Here is a 25327-nt window from a genome sequence, read left to right on the forward strand (position 1 = left end):
ATGTAATCACTGATCATTATATAACATATTCAGGATTTTAAACAATTTGTGTTTACTTTTCATACCACTAAACAACCTGCTGATTTCATTAGAAATATTTTAATAATTTCTCATTTTACTTATTTTATACTTCTCTTCAACACCACTTCAAATTTTCTCATGCCTTAGATTTGTTTTCTAAACTACTTATTCAATTCACTATTCATAAATATTTAGGTTGCCTTCTCTTCCCCCTCATCTTTTTTTACCATCATAAAAGAATTTCATTGAAAGTTGTGCATAAAACTGTAATTCTAACAGACATGTCTAAAAAGCAAATGGATCTCCAAACTTCAAATGCTGTCAAACTGCAAGATTTCCTTGACTGGGACAGGGAGATTCATATAGAGATAAAAATAAAGATAGAAATTAATAGAGATAGAGTACATATATATGGACATATATATATATATATACAAACACACATTTCTGCATATAATATATATATATACACATACACACACAAACATCTACAAGTGTAAGGTTAAGTAGGATAGTGATAATATTCTTATCTTCAAGTCTTATTCAGATGGCCAAATTACTCATAGAGACAGTCTTTTACTTCAATTCATGTAGAAGTACCAGTTAAAGAAATACCAGTGTAGTTTAACCATTATGCTTAGCAAGGGATGCAAAATTAATATAACTAAAACAATAAGCAACTAAAACAATATGTAGGTACCAGGAGTAACACATCCCTTAGATCAGATGGCAAACAGCCTCAGTACCACTAGATATTGACAGAGGAATGAAATTAAAGTTGTACTTTATAAACTAACACATCTAGAAGGAAAAACTGAAAAATACTTCTTTTTAATGTCTTTGAATCTCTCTTCAGACCTCACTCTTTCAATGAAAAGTTTAGATTGCTATTTATATTCCTTCTACCTCTCGAAGTCTAAAGTAAAGCAATAGCTTTAAAGGATTTTTACCTTTCAACTTAAATGATATTTAAAATGTACTGTATCTCTTAAAATTATTTTCCTAATTTACATAGTTATACTTTCAGTTTAACTCTGGATACATAGCTGGGTTTATGGTACACCTGCAATTACTATTACACGCACCAGAAAAAAAGCCAAGAATATAAACTGTGCAACTCAACATCACCATCTAGTGACAGAATTCCTAACACGTGACAAAGCTGAGCAAAAAGGAATAGATTTCAGAGATATAATGCCCTGGTAGTTTATCTTTAGAATAATCACCAAATGTAACAGCTCTCACTGAATATGTATGGCTCTACAAATAAAATCCTAACCCTTAATTGGCTATGTCTGTACTCTAAAATGTAATTTATATTCTTACCATAGAGGTATATCCACAGATCTCACCAATCTATATTTTTGTGTATTAAGTCATTATCAGAAAGCTTCATATAGTTTTTTACATTTTTTTTCTTAATGAACTACATTCTATATGTAACTTTTCTTTCAGATTTTGACACCCCATTTTCTTAAGTTATTCAACTGAAGTACCTTCCAATTTCATTATTTCTACTACACATGGCCCACTACTGCCTTGGGAAGTAAAAAGGTGACAAAGAGACACCACGTTTTTTAAAAAGGTCCCACTTTTCCCCTTGATGTTTAGAAATGATTACAGGGACTATGACAGGTGCAAAATATAATACAGTAATCAAATCACTTTGGTATGATAAGAGGGTTGAATTGGCAGAGATAAGGGGAAAAAATGAAAAGAAATTGAGAATTTCACCTCTAAATTCACTATTATCATACTATAGACAGAGATTTCACCTGGAGATGATACATTTTTTTCTGTCCTTAAAATTTTTTCATGTCATCATTTTCAGAAATCCTGTACAGTATTTCCACACAGCCATGGAACTACAATGGACTCTATAAGTTAGATAAAAAATATTCCCTCTGGCATTCTACATTCTAAGACCACATCGAAGTTTTCCAGTCAATTCCATTATGTATGACATATGTAATTTATTTGAAATAAGCACTATACACCATTCAATGGAAATAATGTATACAAACATTGTAATACTTTGTATCTTCATTTTCTTAATGTTTCATAAATTACAAAGCATTCTCTCCTACATTATTGTTGTTCTTCATATCAATCCTATTAAGCTTTTAATCCTATCTTATAAAAAAGACTAAAAAAGACTAATTTATCTAAAATCACAGTTGGAGTCTAAAATCTGATTTTTGCCACTTATCCAAGATTTTGTATCTTATTTTATTCTTCCCATTTTTCCTTCTTACTTCATTATTTTTCTTTTTTTCTTTTATTTTTTTTAGATGGAGAATTTTAATTAAATTGGCATAGTTAAGACCAAAAAGGGAAGGTGGACATTGTCAGTGTATCTTCAGCCCTTGCCTTAACGGGCGAATGAACACAACTTGAAACACAGGTGACTCTTGCTGGTCTATGAGACAGTGAAGGGAGCTTCTCAATATTTAAATATATTAATATAACCAGTTATAGAAATCTAAATATAAAACCAATCTCCTATAGGGTTTGAGAAGGCATTCACCATATCCCTGAAAAGTTTAACATTCCTTATTCAAGTTTAATCATCTCTTTAGAAAGGGAAAACAGTGATAGTACTTGCTGAACCAGAATTACTATCAAAATTCAAAAAGCTGACCATATTTATTTAGCCACAAGCCAATCTTATTTAAATCAGGACAGAAATATTACATCAGCCATTCATGATCTGAATTCTAGTGTATGAGATCAATTTAAATATGGTACACATAAAAAGTCATGAGACATTTCATAATAAATAAGGCAGTGGCCAACTATTACTCATTAGTAGCTTTTTTGAGATAAGCTATCAAGTCTGCCCTTTCTCCCTTCTTCTTAATGCCAGCAAAGATCATTTTTGTTCCAGGGATGTACTTCTTGGGATTCTCCACATACTCCATCAGCATCTCCTCTCCCCAGAGGTGATGCCTTTGTTTTTGTTGGCATCTGTGTAAGAGAATCCGACAGCCTGTCCTGTCTTTCGCCCAAACAGAACACGGAGATTTGGCCTGGTCTTGTGCTTGCCTCCCTTTTCCACAGTATGGCACTGGGCACACTTCTCAACAAAAATCTTCTTGCCCTTCTCGACATCACCCATTATTAAATCGTTCTTTCTCTGTGCACGACTCAGAGGTTCCCATTCGCAAGCCGAAAGTCCCGCTCTCTAATCCCAAGAACACGCCGGTCCGCGCCTACGTATCTCATTATTTTTCTAATCATTCATAATATGCTCCCATTATAGAAAATTTAGAACAGAAAATTATAAGCCTGAGAAATGTGTAAGCCCACCACTCAGATATAATATATTTTGCTGTATTTTATTCCTATCTTTTTTCTCTTTATTCTTTATATTCAATGGAGATCATGTTCTACATGCAATTTTGTTTCCTGGTATTTTTCAGTGAACATGATGATACTCGTGTCACTCAAAAACACTGTTAAAGGTCATTTTAATATCCAGATATAACTAAATACGCCACAATTTACCATTATGTATATATATTTATTGATATACCATATATATTATTTTATATTCTAGAAACTTCATTTTCTTATTATTTCCTTAATAGTAGACAATTAGGTTCTACTCAATTTGTTTACTGTTATATTCTATAATTTGAGAAACAGTTTCAGATTGTCCATAATGTCTATGTCTTGTGCATAGTATATTTCATGAAGTTAAATTTATATGAAAAGGGGTATGTTTGTTTCAAGGTTCTTAGTACTTATTGGTACACTCCCTTCCTTAAATGTAAAAGTAATTTCAATTGCTCTTGATCTCTGAGAATGGGACAATGGCTCTTACCATTCCATCTCCAGCACTCAAAAATCTCCTCCTCGCTGAACTGCAGTAACGTCAATAACCAAGAATTAGTACTTTTTATGTAATTTATATTTTGCTTGCCATTAGAGTTGAATATTTTAAGGGTTTCTTAATCATACTTTGCCAATTAACCACTAAGCTCCTAAATTGTTTTGAATCTCTTACACACATGGCAATACAGAACACTGATGTTGTCTTTAAATTTTGTGATTTTTTTCCATATACAGAAGCTTTTTTTTTTTTTTTTTTTTGCGCGTTACGCGGGCGTCTCACTGCTGTGGCCTCTCCCGTTACGGAGCACAGGCTCCAGACGCGCAGGCTCAGTGGCCATGGCTCACGGGCCTAGCCGCTCCGCGGCATGTGGGATCTTCCCGGACCGGGACACGAACCTGTGTCCCCTGAATCGGCAGGTGGACTCCCAACCACTGCACCACCAGGGAAGCCCCAGAAGCTTTTTTAATGCAGTCAAAGCTTAGTTATTTCCTCAACTACTTTTTGGATTATTATCTCTTTCCCCATCTAAACCTCAGAGATAGTCACTTTCATAGTTTATTGGACTGTGGCTGTCTCATTTATTTATTTTAGCTCTTTAATATACACGAAACTTCCTTTAATACCCGTGAGGTGAAAATATAAGGTGATTTCTTTTTTCTAAACAGCAAAACAACTGTCTCTTATACCATTTGCCGAGCAATTCAACATGTCCTGGATGATTGGGGTACTCTAATATAACTACCTCATAGGATCTTCATAGAAGAGGTAATACACAGAAAAGTTCACAAATTTCCATCTTTATCTTAAAACTGACCATATTACTAAATTCTTTTATTAATTTCTAGAGTGTTTTTGTTGTTAATTCCATAGAGATTTCTACATACAAGTCATGTCTTTAGAAAATAATAGTCACCTTGTCTCCTCCATATCATATTTGTTAATTTTGGTTTTATATCCATTACTATGTTCTGATTTCAGTTTTACTCTTCATTTTTTGAGAGTGTGCATGATGTGTATGTGTGATGTGTGTGAACATGGTTTAACCTTACCCTAGACTCTCCTTTGATGATAATTCCATCGGTGAGAGAAAGGTGAATGTCATGTTAGCAACTCAAAAACATCCCTCTGGGGCGATGCTGTCCAAACCATAGCCACTAACCACATGCAACAATTTACATTTAAATTAATAAAAATTAAATAAAATTAAACATTCAGTTCTTCAGTTACACTAGCCACAGTTCAAGTGCTCAGACACACCATATCAGAGTCCCAATTTATTCTGTTGGAGAAAGTTATTTAAAATGTTTAAATCCCGGGCTTCCCTGGTGGTGCAGTGGTTGAGAGTACGCCTGCTGATGCAGGGGACACGGGTTCGTGCCCCGGTCCGGGAAGATCCCACATGCCGCGGAGCGGCTGGGCCCGTGAGCCATGGCTGCTGAGCCTGCGCGTCCAGAGCCTGTGCTCCGCAACGGGAGAGGCCACAACAGTGAGAGGCCCGCGTACCGCAAAAAAAAAAAAAAAAGTTTAAATCCCAAAATATGTTTCTCTCTGACACACATTTTCCTAAACCAAGTATTTTCTTAGGCATCTGGTTAGATTCTCCTTTCTGATTCCATGCACTATCATTCGAAATCAGATGCTTTCCCATGGCTACAAATATCAAAGTACTTAACAAATCCCAGGCTGCAACCTCCAGTCTTTTTCCTGAGTTGCAGAGTTGTATTTTCCTTTGCCTACTGCAAATTTACACATGAGTTTACCATAGCTATCTCAAATTCATCTGAAAACTAAAATCATCTTACTTAATCCTCCTCTTCTTTTCTCTTTCCCTATCTTAATTAATGTATATCCAAATACTCAAAATAAAAACATTTGAGTTTAAACTTACACAGTGCTGTATGTCAATTATATCTCAATAAAACTGGAAGGGACAAAGCGATAAAGAGGCATGGACATATATACACTACCAAACGTAAGGTAGATAGCTAGTGGGAAGCAGCCGCATAGCACAGGTAGATCAGCTCGGTGCTTTGTGACCGCCTGGAGGGGTGGGATAGGGAGGGTGGGAGGGAGGGAGACGCAAGCGGGAAGAGATATGGGAATATATGTATATATATAACTGATTCATTTTGTTGTGAAGCTGAAACTAACATACCATTGTAAAGCAATTATACTCCAATAAAGATGTTAAAAAAAAAAATGATTGGAAAAAAAAAAAAAAAAACTGGAAGGGAAAAAAAAGTTGAATACAAAGTCAAAAAAAATTTTTTGACTTGCCCTTGATAAATGTCCTTCTTCTTATTTTTTATCTTTATCAATAATTCAACAAATAATTATTAAGCACCTAATATGCTAAGAATACATATGGTAAGGCTAAGAATACAAAGGAGAGCAAAATAGCAATCCTCCTACCCTCATGAGATTTACTATCTAGTAGGATACACAAATCAATTAGACTTTATTCTGAAAGCATAAGAAAACTTTAAAAGGTTTTAAACAGAGCAACAGAGATTAAATCAAGTTTTTAATATATTGAGGCTATTAAGTCACAGAGTCTCATCAGATCTACCTTCTAAATATTTCTAAATTTCTCAAACACACTCTCCTCTGTTGACCTCTATACCCTTCTACCTTTATCTTAGTGGGGTCACTGATTTCTCTACATCTCTCATTCCCTCCGCTGTACCCTCTACTCTGCTGCCAAAACAAACTTTTGAATTATTTTTCCCAGTCTGGGTGTGAGTTAAAACCTAATAAAATACTTGTTTCATTTAGCCAGCACATTCCAGAGTAGGCTGCATCCCCTTACACGTTTTAAATAGCCGGCCACACGTTCTCACATCCAGGATTAGATCCTCACATCTGGGATCAGGAAGAAGCACCGGAGGGGTCTAAAATGATTCCTGAGCTGGGACACTGATGAAAGAACAGGCCCAAGATTGCTTGGCAAAGACTGCCCACGAACAGGGATTGGATGAGACGACAGAGAACTGAGCAAGGGCAGAGACCTCTCTTTTTTGTTCTTAGTAGAACCTTAATAAATGAGGAGGTAATACCCAACTTGATGATAAGGCCCAACCAAGGCAGCCACAAAATGTCTGTCACTCTTCAGATTCAGTCAAGTTTTGCTCCAACTTCTCCAGACTACAGACACACTCAGGAGGAGGGTACCACTGTGGGTGCCCGGAGCCACCTGAGGGCTGCTGCAGAGGTTAAGTGAGTGAGAAAAAAAGGATGTTCAATAGCCAAGCTATGTCATGCCCATGGACCAAGAGAAAAAACGCCATATCATTTTTGGGATCAGGGAAACAACTCAAGTACTGGGGCTCTGAGTCTTCACATCAGGCATTTGATTTTTGTATCTGTCTCCCCAACTAGGCCATTAGCCCCTTGAGGGCAGAGATTCCCTTATTCGTATCTGTAACCCCATTACCTGGTGTATTACAGAAACACAATAAAGGTTTATTAAATAAATGAATGATTGTATCTATCCCCACATTATATTTTCTTACCCTATTAGAATTCTAAAAAGTTGTAAAATAATCTTCATAGTTTTATCAATATATTTAATCCTGTCACCCTTCCTTAAAAACCACAATCACTCCTTGAAGTAATTTAAAGTATCTATCCTGGCAAGCTAGACTCTATGTAACTGACCTCTAGAATATGGTAACAAACACATTTCCAACAAGCCTCCTGAAACCAGCCCCTGAGCTAACTGAAATTGTTGGCAAATTATTCATACCTGTCTCCCACTGCCCCCTCTCACACTCTGAAATTCTGAATAGTTCCCACCATCCCTACCAACCTCGTACTGCTTTATTTATACCCAAGGATTCTTGGCATATGAGGAGAGATATTACTGACCAAATAATTCTGCCTATGTGAGTTTTGCAGGAAAACATACATTCAAAAAAGCTTGAAAAAAATTTGCTCTACGTCTTTAAAGACGACTTTACTGTTCTTGAAATACATCTTGCACCTTTGTTCAATACCTTTCCCTCTACCTGTAAAACGGGCCACATTCAAGGCCTAGATCAAATTTCTTATCCTCTCCATGGTTTTCTTTGATTTGACACTCTTCATGTAAGACAATAAAAATGATCATAGATGAGAGAACAATTAATTTTTGCCCCTTGATGCATTCTCCTTTTATTCTATTAGTCACATAACATTATAACTTTTTGTTTATATGCGTCCATAGTCTCACATATAAAGAATGAGCTCCTGCTGTATTTTCTAAAGGCAAAAACCAGAAGTTTTTTTAAAAGTGCTAGGCCTACAGTACACTAAACTGTTGAATGCTTTTGGTAACAAGATTATTTAGTTGTGTTTAGTGAATCTAAAGATTATGAGTGTGTGTATGTGTAAAATATCCTGCCAACGTAAACAAAGTACATTACACAGCCATATGATTAAATGCTGATTTAAATTATCTAGCCTATTGCTTTAATCTCATAGCATGGATGGTTGAGAGGTTACTCCAATCAGGTAATACTTGTTTTTCTCATTAATTCATCTCTACTTTTTGAAAAGCAGAATTTTCGAAAATGGCAAGTATTACAAAATTTGGCAGAATTTTATAATCTCTTCCAACGCAGTTCTCCCATAATTCAATTTGTTTTTTTCTTGATGATGAATTTTCTATACTAATTACATCCTTCCCTTGTTCATTGTATTTCCCTCACTCACATCCATTTTCATTCACATTGCCCCTTTGCAATTCTTTCTATGTTTTTGGCCTTTTATTCAAAGCTTCAGAGCTGGCATTCTCTTTGTCTTCCTTTGGGTCTATGGGTTTACTTCAAACTGAATAGATATAAAAATACAGAGAATAACTGTACAGTTCTAAATAAATATTGATGTTATGCTTAACATATTCAAAGTTATTACAATAAACATTTACAAAAATGATGTTTTCAATTTATACCTGTGGTAGTTTCAGGTAGAGGATAAAGAATATATTGAAAAACAGCAGTTCAGTCATAACTTCTGCATTGGCCTTTTCCACAATACATTTTACTCTTTATTTTAAATTTACGACTATTTTCAATAACTTTTACTATCTGAGAATGCCCACTTGCATTGTATATAGATACAAACTCTCTATTGTGGACTCAGTTTTATTTTTCCCTCTTTTTTATTAGTAAAGACATTAACAATAAAATAGGCTCACTTGCTCCAGCTGGTAATTTCTCAATACTAGTAATATATTATTCCTCTTTTTGTGACATCATAATCATCTATATAGAAGTACCATGTATCTTTGTGTAGAAGCTACTGTTTCCATTAAATTTAATTACCTCCCCCTGTGGTTTTAAATAGAAGTGGCTTCAAAATGAGGGCAGCTTCTATTAAATTTAATTACTTTCCCCTGCTGCTTGCGTGGTAAAAGGGAGGTCACTAAATGAGAGCAGCTTCTAGCCTAAAGTATATGGTAACTGTGTGCCAGCAATAACAAAATTGTGCCCAAAATACCCTTCTAGGGAGCTTCACAGGTTTATCCTTTCTCCTATTTAAAATTTTTCCTTTAGCCTTAATTTAAGCCCTTAAAAAATGAGCATGGATAGAAGCAGATATATCTTAAAAATCAATTTTAGTTTCACAGGCTAAATCAAGGCAAATATACTATTTCTGTACAAATATATTGGAAATTATCCCACTCAAAGGTTCAAGCTCAGAACTTTTAAGATTAACATCATTTGTTGTCGTTTCTCCAGCTGTAAGGATGCTAAGTTTTATTCTTCACACATTTTCAATGTCTAGTAAAAGCCTTCATTGATTCTGATCAGATGGATTTAAAGACTGCTTCCTAAAAGTTATTAAAAAGGTATTAAGTTTAGGGAGATTTCAGAAAAATATTCAGAAATAGTAATGTTAAAAAGGAAAAAAAAGAAAACCCATCAGGTTCATTATAGACTGCTGTATTTGAAAAAAAGTTAATCTGTATGCTTTATAATAGTATGAAAACGTGTATCAGTTTAAAAATACTATGGTATAATCCTATAAAATATTTTAGTTAAATATTAATTAGGAGAAAATACTACTCAGTTAAAACACCATTGTACTATTTATTTTTTTACACAGGCAGAATGTAGATGAACAACATTTCCATTCAATCACACAGTTTAGTATAAATATAAAACAAGACACCCCTCAAGCATTTTAAGTAACAAATTAAACATTTACATTTTTTACTGTGCACTGAGGCTTAACATTTATGCAGCTTCAAAACCAAAGTACAGCCTCAAGGGAAGTCTCTCCACTGACAAATTAATACCTTAGAGAACAGAGCTGAATGGTGGCAATGAACTCATTTGTTCCCCCAATAATGAAGAATGACTTTTTCTTTACCACATCTGTGACTGTTGCTATGGTGACCCAGACTTACCTCATTGCTTCTCGGAGAGCTCCTCGTTCACCAAGAGTCGTGTGCTTGATGTCATCAAAATTATTCTCCAGCTTCTCGCAATTCTGCAACATATTAGAAAAATGCATTAATCCCCCAACATACTGAGATAAAATTATATCTATGCAATTATGTAAAATATAATTGATTATATTGATTATGGACTCAAAAATATGCACACCATTTTAATTGGGTAGGATTCATTAAAATTGACAGTGTGAATTCAACAGTAACAAAATAAAAACGTTTTATGTTACAGCTGTCACAGAAGTCTTCTTATCAATTTTTCAAAATTGGCTAAATAGAAGAAATGAGTATTATATAAAAGTAGTACAACTTCTAGAGTTTTGAGGTTTAAAAATTAGTTCTCTAAAATAATCTCAAGTATACCAAAGCCAACTGGAATTCAAAGAAAGTCAGTAAAGTTTGAAATCACAATAAATTGTATATGATAAATACCCAATTCTAAAATATTAGTATTTACTGATATGGAAAGATAAAGCCCAGGCATAATATAATAATAAAAGTTCAAACATTTTGAAATCAAAATTTTAAAATTAGGTCTTTAAATAACAGTTATATACAAATTGTTCACAAATATATATATATGTATATATATTTGAAAATAAATAAGTCCACTCATTAAAATTATGTGACATTGCATCAGGCTCTTAGCATTACTGGACTGAATTTTCTAAGAGTTTTTTTTGTTTAATTTTAATTATGTTTTTATATGTAAAACTAACTTAATCTCACATGACCCTAATAAGTTATCAGAACATAATATATAGGATTAAATTTTACCCTAAAAAATGTATCCATATGAATCTTTTGGCACATTAGATTTCATGTATTTAGGTAATAAAATAACTGGATTTAGCATTTTAGTTAATTTAACAGACAGTAAAACTAAAGAATAAAATTTTAACATTAATGGGTTCTATATTAAATTGTAAATAAGTATGCTGGATTTTACAAAAATACAGAATTTAGATTAATAATTTCCAATGTGTAAGAATTCATTGATTTAAAACCCATTGTTATATATACCATTATCTTACCTTGATATCTTTTTTAGATCGGCCAAATTAAGGCAAAGATCCTTTTTAACACATAGTTACATGTTTTACAATGAAAATCTTGAAAATTAGCAAAATGTATCTAAAATAATTTGAATTATGGATCAAAGTCCTTTTTTGGATATGTAACTTGCAAATATCTCCTGATCTGTGTCTTGTCTTTTCACTTTTTAATAGTATCTTTTCATAAAGAGAATTTCTTTTTTTTTTTTTTGGCGGTACGCAGGCCTCTCACTGTCGTGGCCTCTCCCGTTGCGGAGCACAGGCTCCGGACGCGCAGGCTCAGCGGCCATGGCTCACGGGCCCAGCCGCTCCGCGGCATGTGGGATCTTCCCACACCCGGTGGGGCACGAACCCGTGTCCCCTGCATCGGCAGGCGGACTCCCAACCACTGCGCCACCAGGGAAGCCCGAGAATTTCTTATTTTTAAAGAGGCCCAAATTATTATAGCTTTAATTTATGGTTAGTGCTATTTGTGTCCTGTTTAAGAAATCTTTGATTTCCTCAAGGTTATAAATTTATTTTCCTATATTTTTTCCACAAAGCTTTATTACTTTGCATTTCACATTTAGATGTGTAATTCATCTAGGATTGATATTTGTATATGTGTATAACAGAAAAATCACACCATACAGGTCAGCGGTTAAATCAGTACTATTTTTTGAAAAGGCCATCATTTCCCCACTTTAATTCATCTTTTCCATAAAGTAAGACACAGTATACATAGGGTCTGTTTCTGGGGTCCATAATGGCCAACTGCTCAATTTCCTATATTTGTGCTAGTATCACACTGTTTTAATTACTCATATCTATAATAAATAAAGAACTCCTACAAGTAAATATGAAAAAAAAACAGACAATTCAATGTAAAATGGGCAAAAGACTTATATAAACACTATATAACAGAGACTATACAAATAACTAATTTAAAAGAACATGCTCAACAGCATTAGTCATGATAAAGATGCAAATTTTAAAAATTAAATATCACTACACACTTTGAAAATGTGTAAAATGAAAAAGATAGATGATACAAAAGTGGGTTTTTTTAGTATAAAAAGCAACTGAAGCACTGCTGGTAGAACTGTAAATTGTTAAAACCACTTGATAAAGCTTTTTGGTAGCACTTTCAAAAGCTGAATTTTCATGTCTTGGAATACACCCAGAACAAATATGTAATATGTTTGCCTAAAGTCGTATACAAAAATGTTAATTGTAGCACTATCCAAATTTCCCCAAACTGGAAACAAGTCAAATGCACATAAAGATGGAATATATAAATCAACTGTGTTATATTACTACAATGGAAAATACATAGCAATGAGAATGAACAAACTACATCTATGTGGAATAACATGGATTATCTCACACCCATAGTATTAAATAAAGTGACACACAAAAGATCACATAGGAAAATTATTCCACTTAAATGAATTTCAAAAACAAGCAAAGCTGCGCCTCCCTTGTAGCACAGTGGTTAAGAATCCGCCTGCCAATGCTAGGGACACGGGTTCGAGCCCTGGTCCGGGAAGATCCCACACGCCGCGGAGTGACTAAGCCCGTGCACCACAACTACTGAGCATGCGCTCCAGAGCCGGCGAGCCACAACTCCTGAAGGCCGGGTGCCTAGAGCCCGTGCTCCACAACAAGAGAAGCCACCGCAATGAGAAGCCCGCGTGCCACAACGAAGAGTAGACCCCGCTCACCGCAACTACAGAAAGCCTGCGCACAGCAACGAAGAGCCAACGCAGCCAAAAATAAATAAATTAAATAAATAATTTTTTAAAAATTACCTTTAAAAAATAATAACTTGGAAACAAAAATAAGCAAAGCTACAGTGAATAGTTCAACAATAAAAGTAAGAAAACAATTCCATTTATAAGAATATAAAAAAGAATAGAATACTACTTAATAACTTTAACCAAAGAAGCATAAGACTTGTGTACTGAAAAGTACAAAACATCATGATAAAAATTAAAGAAAACCAAAATAAATGGTAAGACATCCATGTTCATGAATTAGAAGGCAATATTGTTAAGTTGGCACTACTCCCTAAATTAATCTAAAGTTTCAATGTGATTCCTGTCAAAATCCCAGCTGACTTTTTTTTTCAGATTTTGATAAGCTGATTCTAAAATTCATATGAAAATAGAAGGGACCCAGAATAGCCAAAACCTTCTTAAAAACAGAATAGCAAAGTTGAAGGCCTAACACTTCCTGATTTCAAAAATGACTATAAGCCTACAGTTATCAAGACATATACCCGCATATATATATATACAAATGTTCATAGCAGCATTATTCATAACATAAAAAGTAGAAAAAATGCAAGTCAATAAAATGATAAATGGATAAGCAAATATGGTATACCAATATAATGATATACTATTCAGCCATAAAAAGGTAAGTTCTGATACATGATGAGCTTTGAAAACGTTATGCTAAGTGAAAAAGCCAGATACAAAAGGTCACATTGTATCAATTCATTTATATAAAATGTCAAATACAGGCATATCCATAGAGACAGGAGATTAGTGGTTGCCAGGGGCTGCAGAGAGGGAAGGAATTATTGCTAATGGTAACGGGGTTTCTTTTTGGGGACATGAAATTTCTGAAATTAGTGGCGATCAATGCACAACACTGTGAATATACTAAAAACCACTGAATTATATGCATTTTAAATGAGTGAACCTTATGGTATGTGAATATATCTCAATAAAGCTACTATTTTAAAAGTAGGCAAAACTAATCAAGGTGTTGGAAATTAGTGGATACTGACTACAGGAGACAGAAGACGGTCTTCTAGGGCACTGTTTAATTCATTTTGTGAAAATTCATGGAACTGAATACTTAAGATCTGTTTAGTTTTCCATATGTAATACTGCAATAAAAAGCTTTAAGAAGAGAGTTTGAATTCTGGTGAAGAAATCATAATGCAGTAATATATCACTACAGTTAAAGAATGCAGATAAAGAAGTTCAAAGTATCTGACACAGTAAGTGTTAGCTACCAGCTAATAATAATAAAATAACATTTTATTATTTACTAAAATTCTGTACTAAAGTTCCAATTCCTGTAACTTACCCTGATAAATTTTTGATACTTCATTAACTAAACTATGAACTTTTTCTCTATAGAGTGATAGTCTTAAAGAATGACATTTATATGACTATAATTGCAAAGATGAATAACTAAATTATTCGAATTAGATGGCCTTTGAAAAACACTTTCCCAGTACTTCTGGGATAAAAATTAGTCTGGACCTCTAAGGCAGAAAGCAGAGTTTTCCTTTCTTTATTCAGGAAAAAAAAAGGGGGGGGGGACAAATATAAATTTTACACTGAACAGATTATAGTGCCCTTTCAAATATTTCTATGGAAATAATAATTTTTTTAGAAGCTTTATGTTCATAGGTGTTCAATGCAGCATTTTTATGACAGTGAAATATTGGGGGGGATTCTAAATTTTCAACATAAAAGAATGGTTAAATAAAGCACTTTAAATTTGAGGGATATTATGCATTAATTACAAATGCTGTTTAGATAGAGTTAGCCAATGTTTATTTGACATTGTGTAATTTTTTTTAAAAAGACACTATAAAATTGAATATGTTGTATGATATGATTACAATTTTGGAAAACAAAACAAGCAAAGCCAAAAAAGACTAGAAATGAAATAGTAACTCAGATTATCTCAAAATGTTGAATAAACAAGGGTTTATTTTTTTACTTATAGTTTTCAATATTTTCCAAAGTTTCAGTTATAGGTTTATATTTCTTTTTGATTTCAAGATTTAAAAAATTAAGCATTTTTTTAAAGATTTTGGAAGTATCTGTATATTCTGTGCTGAATATGCTATTTTTCTAAAATATAATACAACAAAATAATTGCTAGCAATAAAAGAAATTTAATATAAGATAGGACTGGACTTTTCCAATATTTATTTTTTCTATTAAATATGCACTTGACTAATTAAGATTTCTGCCTCCTGATTATTTGCCAATGAGTTCATGAAAGTTTTAATATTTCAAATTGTCCAAAAAAAGTTTCCAATCATCAGTTTGATTTCTTTACTTTTGCACACCCAAAAAGAGGTATAAGGATGTACACAAAGCAGTAAAAGAAAATAAAGTCATATAATAAAATCAGTTACACTTATTTGCTATATTCAACCTACAACATAGCTTAATGTGAACAACTGATACTCAAATAGTGCCACTTGGGCTAAGCGAATACCTGAAAAGACCCAAACACAACTACTAGTTATATAATATTTGGAATATACTGTTTTTAACTTTCATATATTTAAACTTAATAACAGATGACTAGTATTTATTCATGATTCTAAACAGACTTCACAATACAATTTTTAGAGTTGCATAATATTCTATTGCACCCATGTGCTATTACTTATTTAGCTAATTCCTTTTTGGTTTGGTTTGGTGGTTTGTTGCTAATGCTATTATAAATATAAAACAAGAATAGATGGCTAAAAATGAAATAAAAGCTTAAAAAGTATTAAGAAAAAATAAATATCATTGACTGGGATTATTCATTCCAACTAATTTCCCATCTAACTCAAATTGTTTTCATCTAAAATATAATCAAATTATGTGACTATGGTAGAGTCAATACTCAAATTCAGGATTACTGATTCTATATCTCATTCTCGTTCCTGAATTTAACTGTTAATGGAAAACAATGCATGTTTTCTCTGTGGTCATATAATTATACTTATTTTTATCTAGATTTGCCATAAACCCAACCCCATCAATTTAGATGAATCACTGCTAAGAGTCTTACATTTAAATCTTAAGTTGGAAAAAGGTTTCATAACGTTGTTCTTTCAAACTTTACTGACTCTTGATATGGAAAACAGCACCTATCACTTCCCCACAGGTGGTTTATAAATCAGATGTGGAAATAGATATTTCTATTTAATTGTTTTGGGCATATTTTTCATTTTTAATATATCTCCTACTTTGGATATACATAAATATATACACAGATACACACACATATATACATACAAATGTGTTTGTTAAATGGAGTCATTTAATAGAAATAAATCTGTACCTTGACGAGGTATTTTTGTTTTTTATGGTTGGTTTTCAAGAAAATCTTAGAAACTTTGATTTTACCAACAGAGATTAACAAAATCAAATAACGTTATATCTGAATCTATTTATTTAAGAACAATTGTCTTCAGTTAGGGTACTGTCTTCTCAGACGCTACCTATAGGAAATGTGAGATTTAATCATTAAAATCAATGGAAAGGCTAGAAAAGTCACACTACTGTAATTAAGAGAGAATTTTAAGATCTCAATTTAGCCATTTAAAGTAACTCCCGAGACCAGAGCAATAATGCCCACAGCAAAACAAAGTCATAGATAACAAATATTTAAGGCAGCCTGCTACAACCGTGTGACACAGCAGCTTAAATCAAAAGCAAACACCGATGGAGTCCACAAAAACCTCTTTTCATCCCAATATCCATTTCTGAGTCCCTTGGGAAAAGCTGTATAATAAAATGTAAAAAGCAAAAAATAAATAAGCTTTTACTATTTCTTATAATTTATAAATCATTTCAAAAAAGTGAATGTTAATCTGATCAATTTTTGAAAAAGGTCAATTCACAGTAAAATCCATGTGTAGACAACCTTTTCAAAACAGAATTCTTGTGGAAATTTTACTCTTTCAGATTTATATTTTTAAAAATTATACAGATGGTTTCAGAATCTCAAACGAGTCTACATGTTACTACAAAAAAATGCATTTGCCTCCCTTCTATGTGGTAAATTGAGAGCATAAAGAAAAAATACATATACTTTCTTGTTTGTCTGTTTTTTCTTCTGGTCCTGAAATCCCTCATCACTTTCCTCCTCTTAGCTACCTGCACTGTGGTTTTAAACTTTATTTTGGTCTCCACTGCTGCAGAGAAACAAGTTCGTGAAGGACATTAAAGAAGAAACAAGCAAAATTACTGGATTTTGAGTTTTTAAAGGCCTATCCTTGGCATACACAAACAATAGGGTGGAAAGACTGCTTGACTGTCTAGCTTTTCCAGCCACAGAGATAGGAGATAACAACATTCTTCTAAAGACAGAGTGAGAGAAAAGTTGGACACAGAAACCTTAAGTAGCCCCACTGAGCTCACTATGGCTCCAGGAATTGAGAACAGGCAAAGATATCAGAGTTGACTGAGACAGAAAGTGTTCCAGAGCACCTGAAGGTACTTCTTCATTTTAATGATAAGAAGCCTCAAATTTAATAGTGATTTTATCTGGAAGTGGTTAAAATGACATATTTTACCATGAAGTGGAATGGGAACCCAAAATGATTATTGAATAACAGAAAAGGAAAGAATGCTCCATGTTTCACACTCCCTGAGTCTGCAGAAAACTTATTGTGCCCAACAGAACAATAGAGGAAATAAATAAGTCTTGTAAACATTTAAACAGTCTAATTGTTACCTTCACCAAAAATACCTGTGTCCTGAAGAAATCAAATCCAAGATTTTTTTTTAAGAACAATATATGAAAGTACCAAAGAAGAGATACAAGAGTTAAATTCTAATTAAGACAAATGTTAGTCTTTTTCCAGAATGAGATAAACATCTCAAGAAACTAACATTTTTATCTGCTCATCCTCTCCATAAATAAAATTAAGCATCAGATGCTTTAGATGAGAGGCAGAGAGACACTCTCACGTTCACCATTAGTAACATTTTCCTAACAGTAGGGACAACTGTAAGTAAAATGGAGCCAATGTCTTCTATCAAAGTCTATTCTCAGCCCAGTTCATATGAGTACGGATCTAAAAAAAATTATAAACTTATGTTTAAATAACAAATAACTTAATACGCTGTTCATTACAGGGTGAAACCATGTAACCCAGATTGGGACTTGAACCCACAGTCTTTTAATTGAGATCACACACCTGGTCTCAGGACTTAACGAAGCTCAGGTTCTTGATGTTCTTGTCGCAGAAAGAATTCAGTGAAAGACAAAGTGATAGGTAAGAAGTGGATTTATTCAGAAAGAAACACACTCCACAGGCAGAGTGTGGGCCATCTTAGAAGGCAACAGGCCCCAAAATATGAGGTGGTTAGTTTTTATGGGCTGGGTAATTTCATAGGCTAATGAGTGGGAGGATTATTCCAATTATTTGGGGGCTGGGGTGGGGATTTCCAGGAATTGAGCCACCACCTACTTTCTGACCGTTTATAGTTGGCCTCAGAACTGTCATGGCGCTGGTGCGTGTGTCATTTAGCATGCTAATGTATTACAATGAGCATATAATGAGGCTCAAGGTATACTGGAAGTCAAATCTTCCACCATCTTGTACCTAGTTGGTTTTAACCAGTTTTTGTAATGTCCTATGGCTATGTCATTATTTTAAAGGCTGTGCCCTGCCCCCTTCCCTCCTGTTTCAAGGGGATTCTATATGTTAGTGTAGGATTATCCCAGAATACAATTTCAGGCATAAGTAAGGCATAGGGGACTTTCCAGGATGTAAAAAGCTTTCAAACAATTCTAAAAATGAACTCACGCATGGTGATGACTGATACTTATTTTTCAAGTGCCTCGTAATTTCCTTTGACCAAGATAATTGCATGAGAGAGCTGCAACCATCACAGCAGATGCAAGACAGACAATCTATTTTGTAGGAAAGAAGGAAGGCAAAGGCAAAGGGTAACTAAAAAGGAAAAGGGGACACAGGGAGAGAATGAATGAACAAACTACTCCTCAGATTAGCAAGTACAAGAACGAGAAAAATCAGTGATTAGTAATAAAACACTGGAACAAAAAACAGGCCTATTAGCCTAAATACCATGGAGCAAGAAAGTGGGAACACACAGAAAAAATGGAAGGACATGAAAAGTATTGAATTTAGTGCTGACCAGATATTCCATTGGCTACAACAGGCAAATGTTATCTCTACTTAATTAGTAGGAAACTGGAAATCCATATCAGCAACCAAGGTAAATGTTATAGTTTTTTGGCGTATAAAGATGAATTATATTAACAGTAAACTAGCTAATAACATGAAGGGCTTACTCTGTGTTAGACACTTTTCTAGGAACTTTATCCATTTAATCTGCACAACAACCATTGAGATCCATACTTCACAACTGAGGAAACAGGCACAGGGAGATTAAGATAACTTGCCTAAGGTCATATAGCTAATAAGGGATAAAGCAGGGATTTGAACCCAAGGAGTCTGTCCTCAGAGCCAGACTCAAATCCCTCAGAGACTGCTTCAAAAGAGTAAACTGAGTAAAGTGAATATAATAAAGTTCTGCATAGGTCCTCCTCTAGACGTTTGTTGTTAAGTTTAGATAACTGGATTGGACGGACAATAGTTTACTAATAAAGTGGGGCATAAGTTTGTACAGAATACTGTTTTATTTCTTTCTGGATGTGCTACACTTTACAAGGTAGAAAATAAGGAATCCAATATACAGATGTTTAGGCAAAATTAATACCCATAAATATTTTGCATGCAACAGTCTTTATTTGGGTCTGTGACACCACTGTGACAAATATAATGAGCAATTAAATTCCCAAGTGCTCAGATTTTGGCAGCAATTAAAGTAGAAACTAGAAACTAAGCATCAAAAAGAACTGGTTTTGGTGGCTTCCTGCCAAATGAATCCCCATGGGTTGAGAGAAGGTCTAGGGTTTCAACTGTGATAGATTTTACAGTGTTTTAATATCTCATCTGTATTAAGGATTGTATAAAGGTATGATAAAACAAATGAGTAAAATATCAACAGCAACATGGGGGCAAAGTAACACACAAGAAGATCTCTGAATGCTGAGAAATTTAAACACGATCACTGAAGTATCTTTGCTTAACTAAACCAAACAATAACAAATTCAACCAAGTATCTAGTGATTCACATGCTGGATGGGGCAGGAAAGAAGCAAAAAATTCAGCAAATTACATTATTAAATAAAAGAATTGATGGTATTACCATATAATGTAATTTCTATTAGGACAGCATTTCCTTTATGAAATAATCACAATAATTAGAACTAAATAGATTGGACCTAAATTTATATAGTAACCAATTTTTTTAATTAGTAAATTAATTTTAATAAATGAGGAAACAGTTTTATATTATTAAGGTCACAGAGAGTTAATGGCACAGCTACTAGAACTTTAGTCTCATAATTACTAAATAACAAAAGCTGAAGTTAATCAATTAAATTTCAATTCAGAAAAAAAACTTGAAAATCTACTGTTAGGCATCATACTAAGCATCAGGGATATAAAGGTAAATAAGAAAAGACCCCCATATTGATCACAATCCAGTGATAATATAGAGAAGAGAGAGGAATTAACTCTCCTAGAGCAGATATGTCTATGAGTTAATGACTTCTAAACATGTCTTTGAAATGAGTCAAAATTTTCCAGATTAACAGGGGCTGAGGAGGGGTGAGAAGGCAAAGGTAGTGGAATTGGCTCTAGCCTCAGACCTCAGCATTACTGCCTACTAGTTATAGGTCCTTAGGCAGGACACTCAGTTTATTCTAAGCAAAATATACTTGAACCTTCTAGCATGGTCATCAAAATTAAATAATACATGTAAATCACTTAGTACACCAAACAAATAGAAGGTTTTCAATAAATGGAGGAAGCAAAGGAAAAGAATAAAGAGGAGGAGGAAGAAGAGTATCCATGAACCCCACCATAATCCTAATGGATCAGACATTATGGAGTGAGGTAGAAAAAAGTGCATTTTTCATGTCTTCCAAGTGATTCTAATGAGTAATAAAGTAAAATCAATACAGTCTTTATGGGAGAAAGAAGATTTTTAACTTTTTGATCATAAGATCCCTATGAAAATATAATGAAAATCATGATCCTTTCCTCTTAAAAAATTAATTATTCACAAAAAATTCATATGCATATATATACAATATGCTACATACAATTTCAATGAGCCAGTGGATCCCCTGAAGCCCATCTATAGCCCTACGTCTATGCGCACCAAATTTTAATATGAGGAAGGATGATTTTGTAATGGACCTAGATGACATAGAAATGAAAGTTACAAATATAATGTCCAAGTACATTGAGAAGCAAGGGGTCCAAAAGCTGGCAAATTTCTACTGTTTGATAATGATGCTTAAGTATTCATATTACTAATAAAAAAATATGTTGCAAAAGTCAATCCTGTTGCCAAGCTAAAATGAAAGCAAGTCATTCACTCATTCATTCATTCAATATTCATTTAGATTCTAATAGGTGCCAGATACACGGTAGTCACTGGGGATACGAAGGTTTAAAAAAAAAAAACCTCTTCATGTTCAAAAACACAATTTCAGTTCAAAAAGGAAACTATTATCAGGCAAGTATGTCCCACATCCAGTGGAAGAATACTTGCATATTAATGCGATCATTACAAATGATCACATATTAATGCGATCATTACAAATCTCAGATGACTGGAAGCCTGCAGGACCCACAGGGAATTAACACCACAGAGGTCACAAGTTTTATGGAGGCAATTATAAATTTACATTTCATAAAGCAGAAACTAACACACCATTGTAAACAATTATACTCCAAGAAAGATGTGGAAAATAAATAAATAAATAAATTTACATTTCAAAATCTGAACAATTTAAGTAAAATAGCACACTCCAAGCTATAAAGCTACAACTCTAAGGTAATTTAGCATTGATTAATTTAATGATTTTCTTTAGGCAGTAAGGTAAACAGGGAAAAGTTAATACCAACGCCTATGTTTCTCATGAAGTCAGAAATTCCTAAGGTCTAAGTTCCTCCAAAGAATGAGTCAATTAGATGAACTTACTCTTCCAGTAAAATGTTATGTTTTAAATCTTGGCACTCAGCAAAAAGCCTCAGAACTAGCCCCACTGAAGTTCTTTATGACCGAAGTAAGAAATAATAATTATATTCAGACTTTTAAAATTCCAGATGAATATTCTCATACCAATATACGATTTCCAGTTCTAATCCAGAGTTTCATATTTCAATAGATAATTGCTTTTCCCTTCGGTATGTCTTAACTAGTCTAATCCTTTCAGTGAACATTAAGACATAATCATGTTTAGCTAATGTCATTTCACTAATGGTGGCCAGCTTACAATCAAGGCCTGTCTAGGAGAATCTCGTATGAGTCACAGTGAAATAGAATATAATATAGTAGGAGACATAGGAGCTGTGGAGACAGGAAATCTGTTTTTAAGTTCCAGCTTTGCAAGTAAACTGTTTATATATTCTTAGGAAAATGCTTAACATCTCAGTCTGCAAATATTTCCTCATGAAATGAAGATATCAATGAAAATGATAAAAGTAATGACACACACTTCAAAGTGTTGTGAGGAAAAATTAAATGAGATCATGTATGTGAAAATATACTCTAAACAAGAAAGCACTGTTCAAATAGTGCTATACATTTTTAAATGGATAGAATAAATCTCATTTCCAGGCTCATAGTCTAAGTCAAAATGTATTTTAGCTACAATTACCTTGAAGTATTTTAAATTTTAACTCGTATCCATGGTAAAAATTAAGTAATATTTTAGTACTTTCCCAAGGTGAGCAAAAATTAAAAACAGTTCTGCTGCAGAATCCTACCTGCTGAGCATTAATTCCTATATCTAAAGGAGGTAAACAAAATTCAAGATTGAGTATTTACTTTTTAATCTTAATTTCTTATTCAAATTACCACATAGGTCTTTACATAACGTATGGTTATATTTTGTCTTTTTTGGATTCTTTTTCTTTTTTAATATTTATTTATTTGGCTGTTTCGGGTCTTCGTTGCAGCACGCGGGCTCTTAGTTGCAGCTCACAGGCTTCTCTCTAGTTGTGGCATGCAGGTTTTTTTCTCTTCTCTAGTTGTGGCGCGCAGGCTCTAGGGAGCGTAGGCTCTGTAGTCTGTGGCACGCGGGCTCTCTGGTTGAGGCGCTCGAGCTCAGTAGTTGCGGCGCACAGGCTTAGTTGCCCCGAGGCATGTGGGATCTTAGTTCCCTGACCAGGGATCGAACCCGCATCCCCTGCATTGGAAGGCGGATTCTTTACCACTGGACCACCAGGGAAGTCCCCGTATGGTTAGATTTTGAATGAATCTCACTTGGTTTACAGGATAACCAAATGAAAAACAATTATCATTATTTCAAAAAATATTGTGGAGTACTATGTGCCAGACACTGCCTATCTCAAATCACTATATAAACTTTAATATTTGCTTTTTAGAAGTCATTATTATTTCCTTATTCACCTAATCTTGAGGGGGAAAAGCCTTTCAAAGAACAATTTAAATAATGAAAATCTACTACTTCAACTGCGAAGTTTGCTCACCTTCAAGCTCTGTTTGATAGGACCGATCTCATTTGCTACCAGGCTTCCTGAACTCAGTTTGCTCCAGTGACAGTGCCTCCTTGCTGTTCCTTCTACACAAAAGCACCCTTTCTCCTCAGGACCTTTGCACATGCTGTTCCCTCTGCCTGAAATGTTCTTCTGCCAAATATTCACATGGTTTACTCTTTCATTTCATTCAGGTCTCTATTTAAATGGCACTTCTTTAGAAACATCTTCCCTAACCACTGTCTCTAAAAATGAATTTATCTTCACTCTCTCTGCCGCCTTTCCCTACTTCACTATTCTTCTTCATAACATTTATTATACCTAACATTATATTACATGTTATGGTATTTTTAAAATACTGACTGTATTCATAAAGGCAAGGGGTTGTTTTTTACTTATAAATGTTGACTATACTTATGAAGGCAAGAGGATTTTTTTATTAATTTATTTACTACTACATTTCCACATAGTAGTTAACCATTAAAGGCTTGTTGAATGGATGGTCTAGGAACTTTCACATACATGAATCAGATGCTACCTTCAATTAAAAGTGCAAAATGATGTCAGTGAAGGCAGCTAGCTATCTTTCCTCCAAGAGACCTTCCATTGTAGCCTTATCTTGACAACTACCTCATGGTTCAAATTTGGTTATTCAGTCTTGCAAACTAACAGCTAATTTTGTCAGTCTGCCTTTCATATTTTGTCTCACATTAACCAAGTTAAATGAAACAGAGATACCAAAGTAGAGTGCAAATGCAGTCATTTATTACATTAAACTGTTACATGGACCAGACTATTATGATAACATAAACAGTGAAATTTAACTTTCGGGAAATTCAATATGGAATGGCAAATAAAAATCAATGTTGGTTAGTGAGCATAGATTCTAATGAAAAGAAATCAGACTTTAAAAAGTGTTACTTCAAAAGAGACAGCATAGAGTATTCTTGCTTTCCACAAAGAGATCATTACCAGTGCCTTTACTGGACATGAATAGACACTGCCCTTGTTGAGCTTTATAACTCATTTTCTCCTATGATTCTAGAGTTAAGTACTCTTAATGGACATTTGGGTAGAGCTAACCCAAACAAGTCTTTATGTGCCAGTTGAATCTCCCAAACTTTTTAAGATAATTTTTCCTGTACATACTCGTAAGTCACAATAAAATGCTCTTTGCGGTGCCAAAAAAAAAAAAAAAAATCAAAAAGAAAACTATTTGCAAGTCACTATAGTAAGAAAACAAGGACTTCCAATTAAGTACTTAATAAATTGCTAAAATGGAGGGGAAAAAAAAACAAGAAAGCAAAACAAAACCAAAAAAATCCTGAAAGTACTAGAAACTGATGGTGTTTATAGAATATGCCTGCTAAGAATAAGAAAAGTGGGAAAAAATTGGATTACAAATCATAATCTACATTTGTATCATTTTCTCAAGACGCTGCTTCAAATCCTAGCTCATTTACAGCACTCTCATCCAGTTCAGCCTATGATATCTACTGAATAGCATGGGTGTATATTTTTTTGATGAACGGCAAAAGCTTACTGGCCAAACTGGACCTTCCTGTGTTCAGTGATACGGTGGAAGATGGACAGAAAGCTACAGAAGGAATAGAAGCTTTGATCACCTTATT

At 33.9% G+C, this 25327-nt stretch overlaps 1 protein-coding gene and 1 pseudogene across 1 annotated transcript in view; both read right to left on the bottom strand.

Annotated features, from left to right (window-relative positions):
- The window catches only part of DPYD (dihydropyrimidine dehydrogenase), an 811158-nt gene that overhangs the window by 688579 nt on the left and 97252 nt on the right, over positions 1-25327 (bottom strand). Inside the window, exon 3 of the mRNA XM_027114432.1 lies at positions 10251-10333. Within this exon, the coding sequence (XP_026970233.1) occupies positions 10251-10333 (83 nt within the window). The remainder of the gene's footprint in view (positions 1-10250; positions 10334-25327) is intronic.
- LOC113624523 (cytochrome c-like) lies at positions 503-4101 on the bottom strand (annotated as a pseudogene).

Source organism: Aethalodelphis obliquidens, unplaced genomic scaffold (genome assembly GCF_003676395.1).
Source record: "Aethalodelphis obliquidens isolate GAN/ISIS:26980383/991018 unplaced genomic scaffold, ASM367639v1 scaffold13, whole genome shotgun sequence".
Taxonomy (NCBI): Eukaryota; Metazoa; Chordata; class Mammalia; order Artiodactyla; family Delphinidae; genus Aethalodelphis; species Aethalodelphis obliquidens.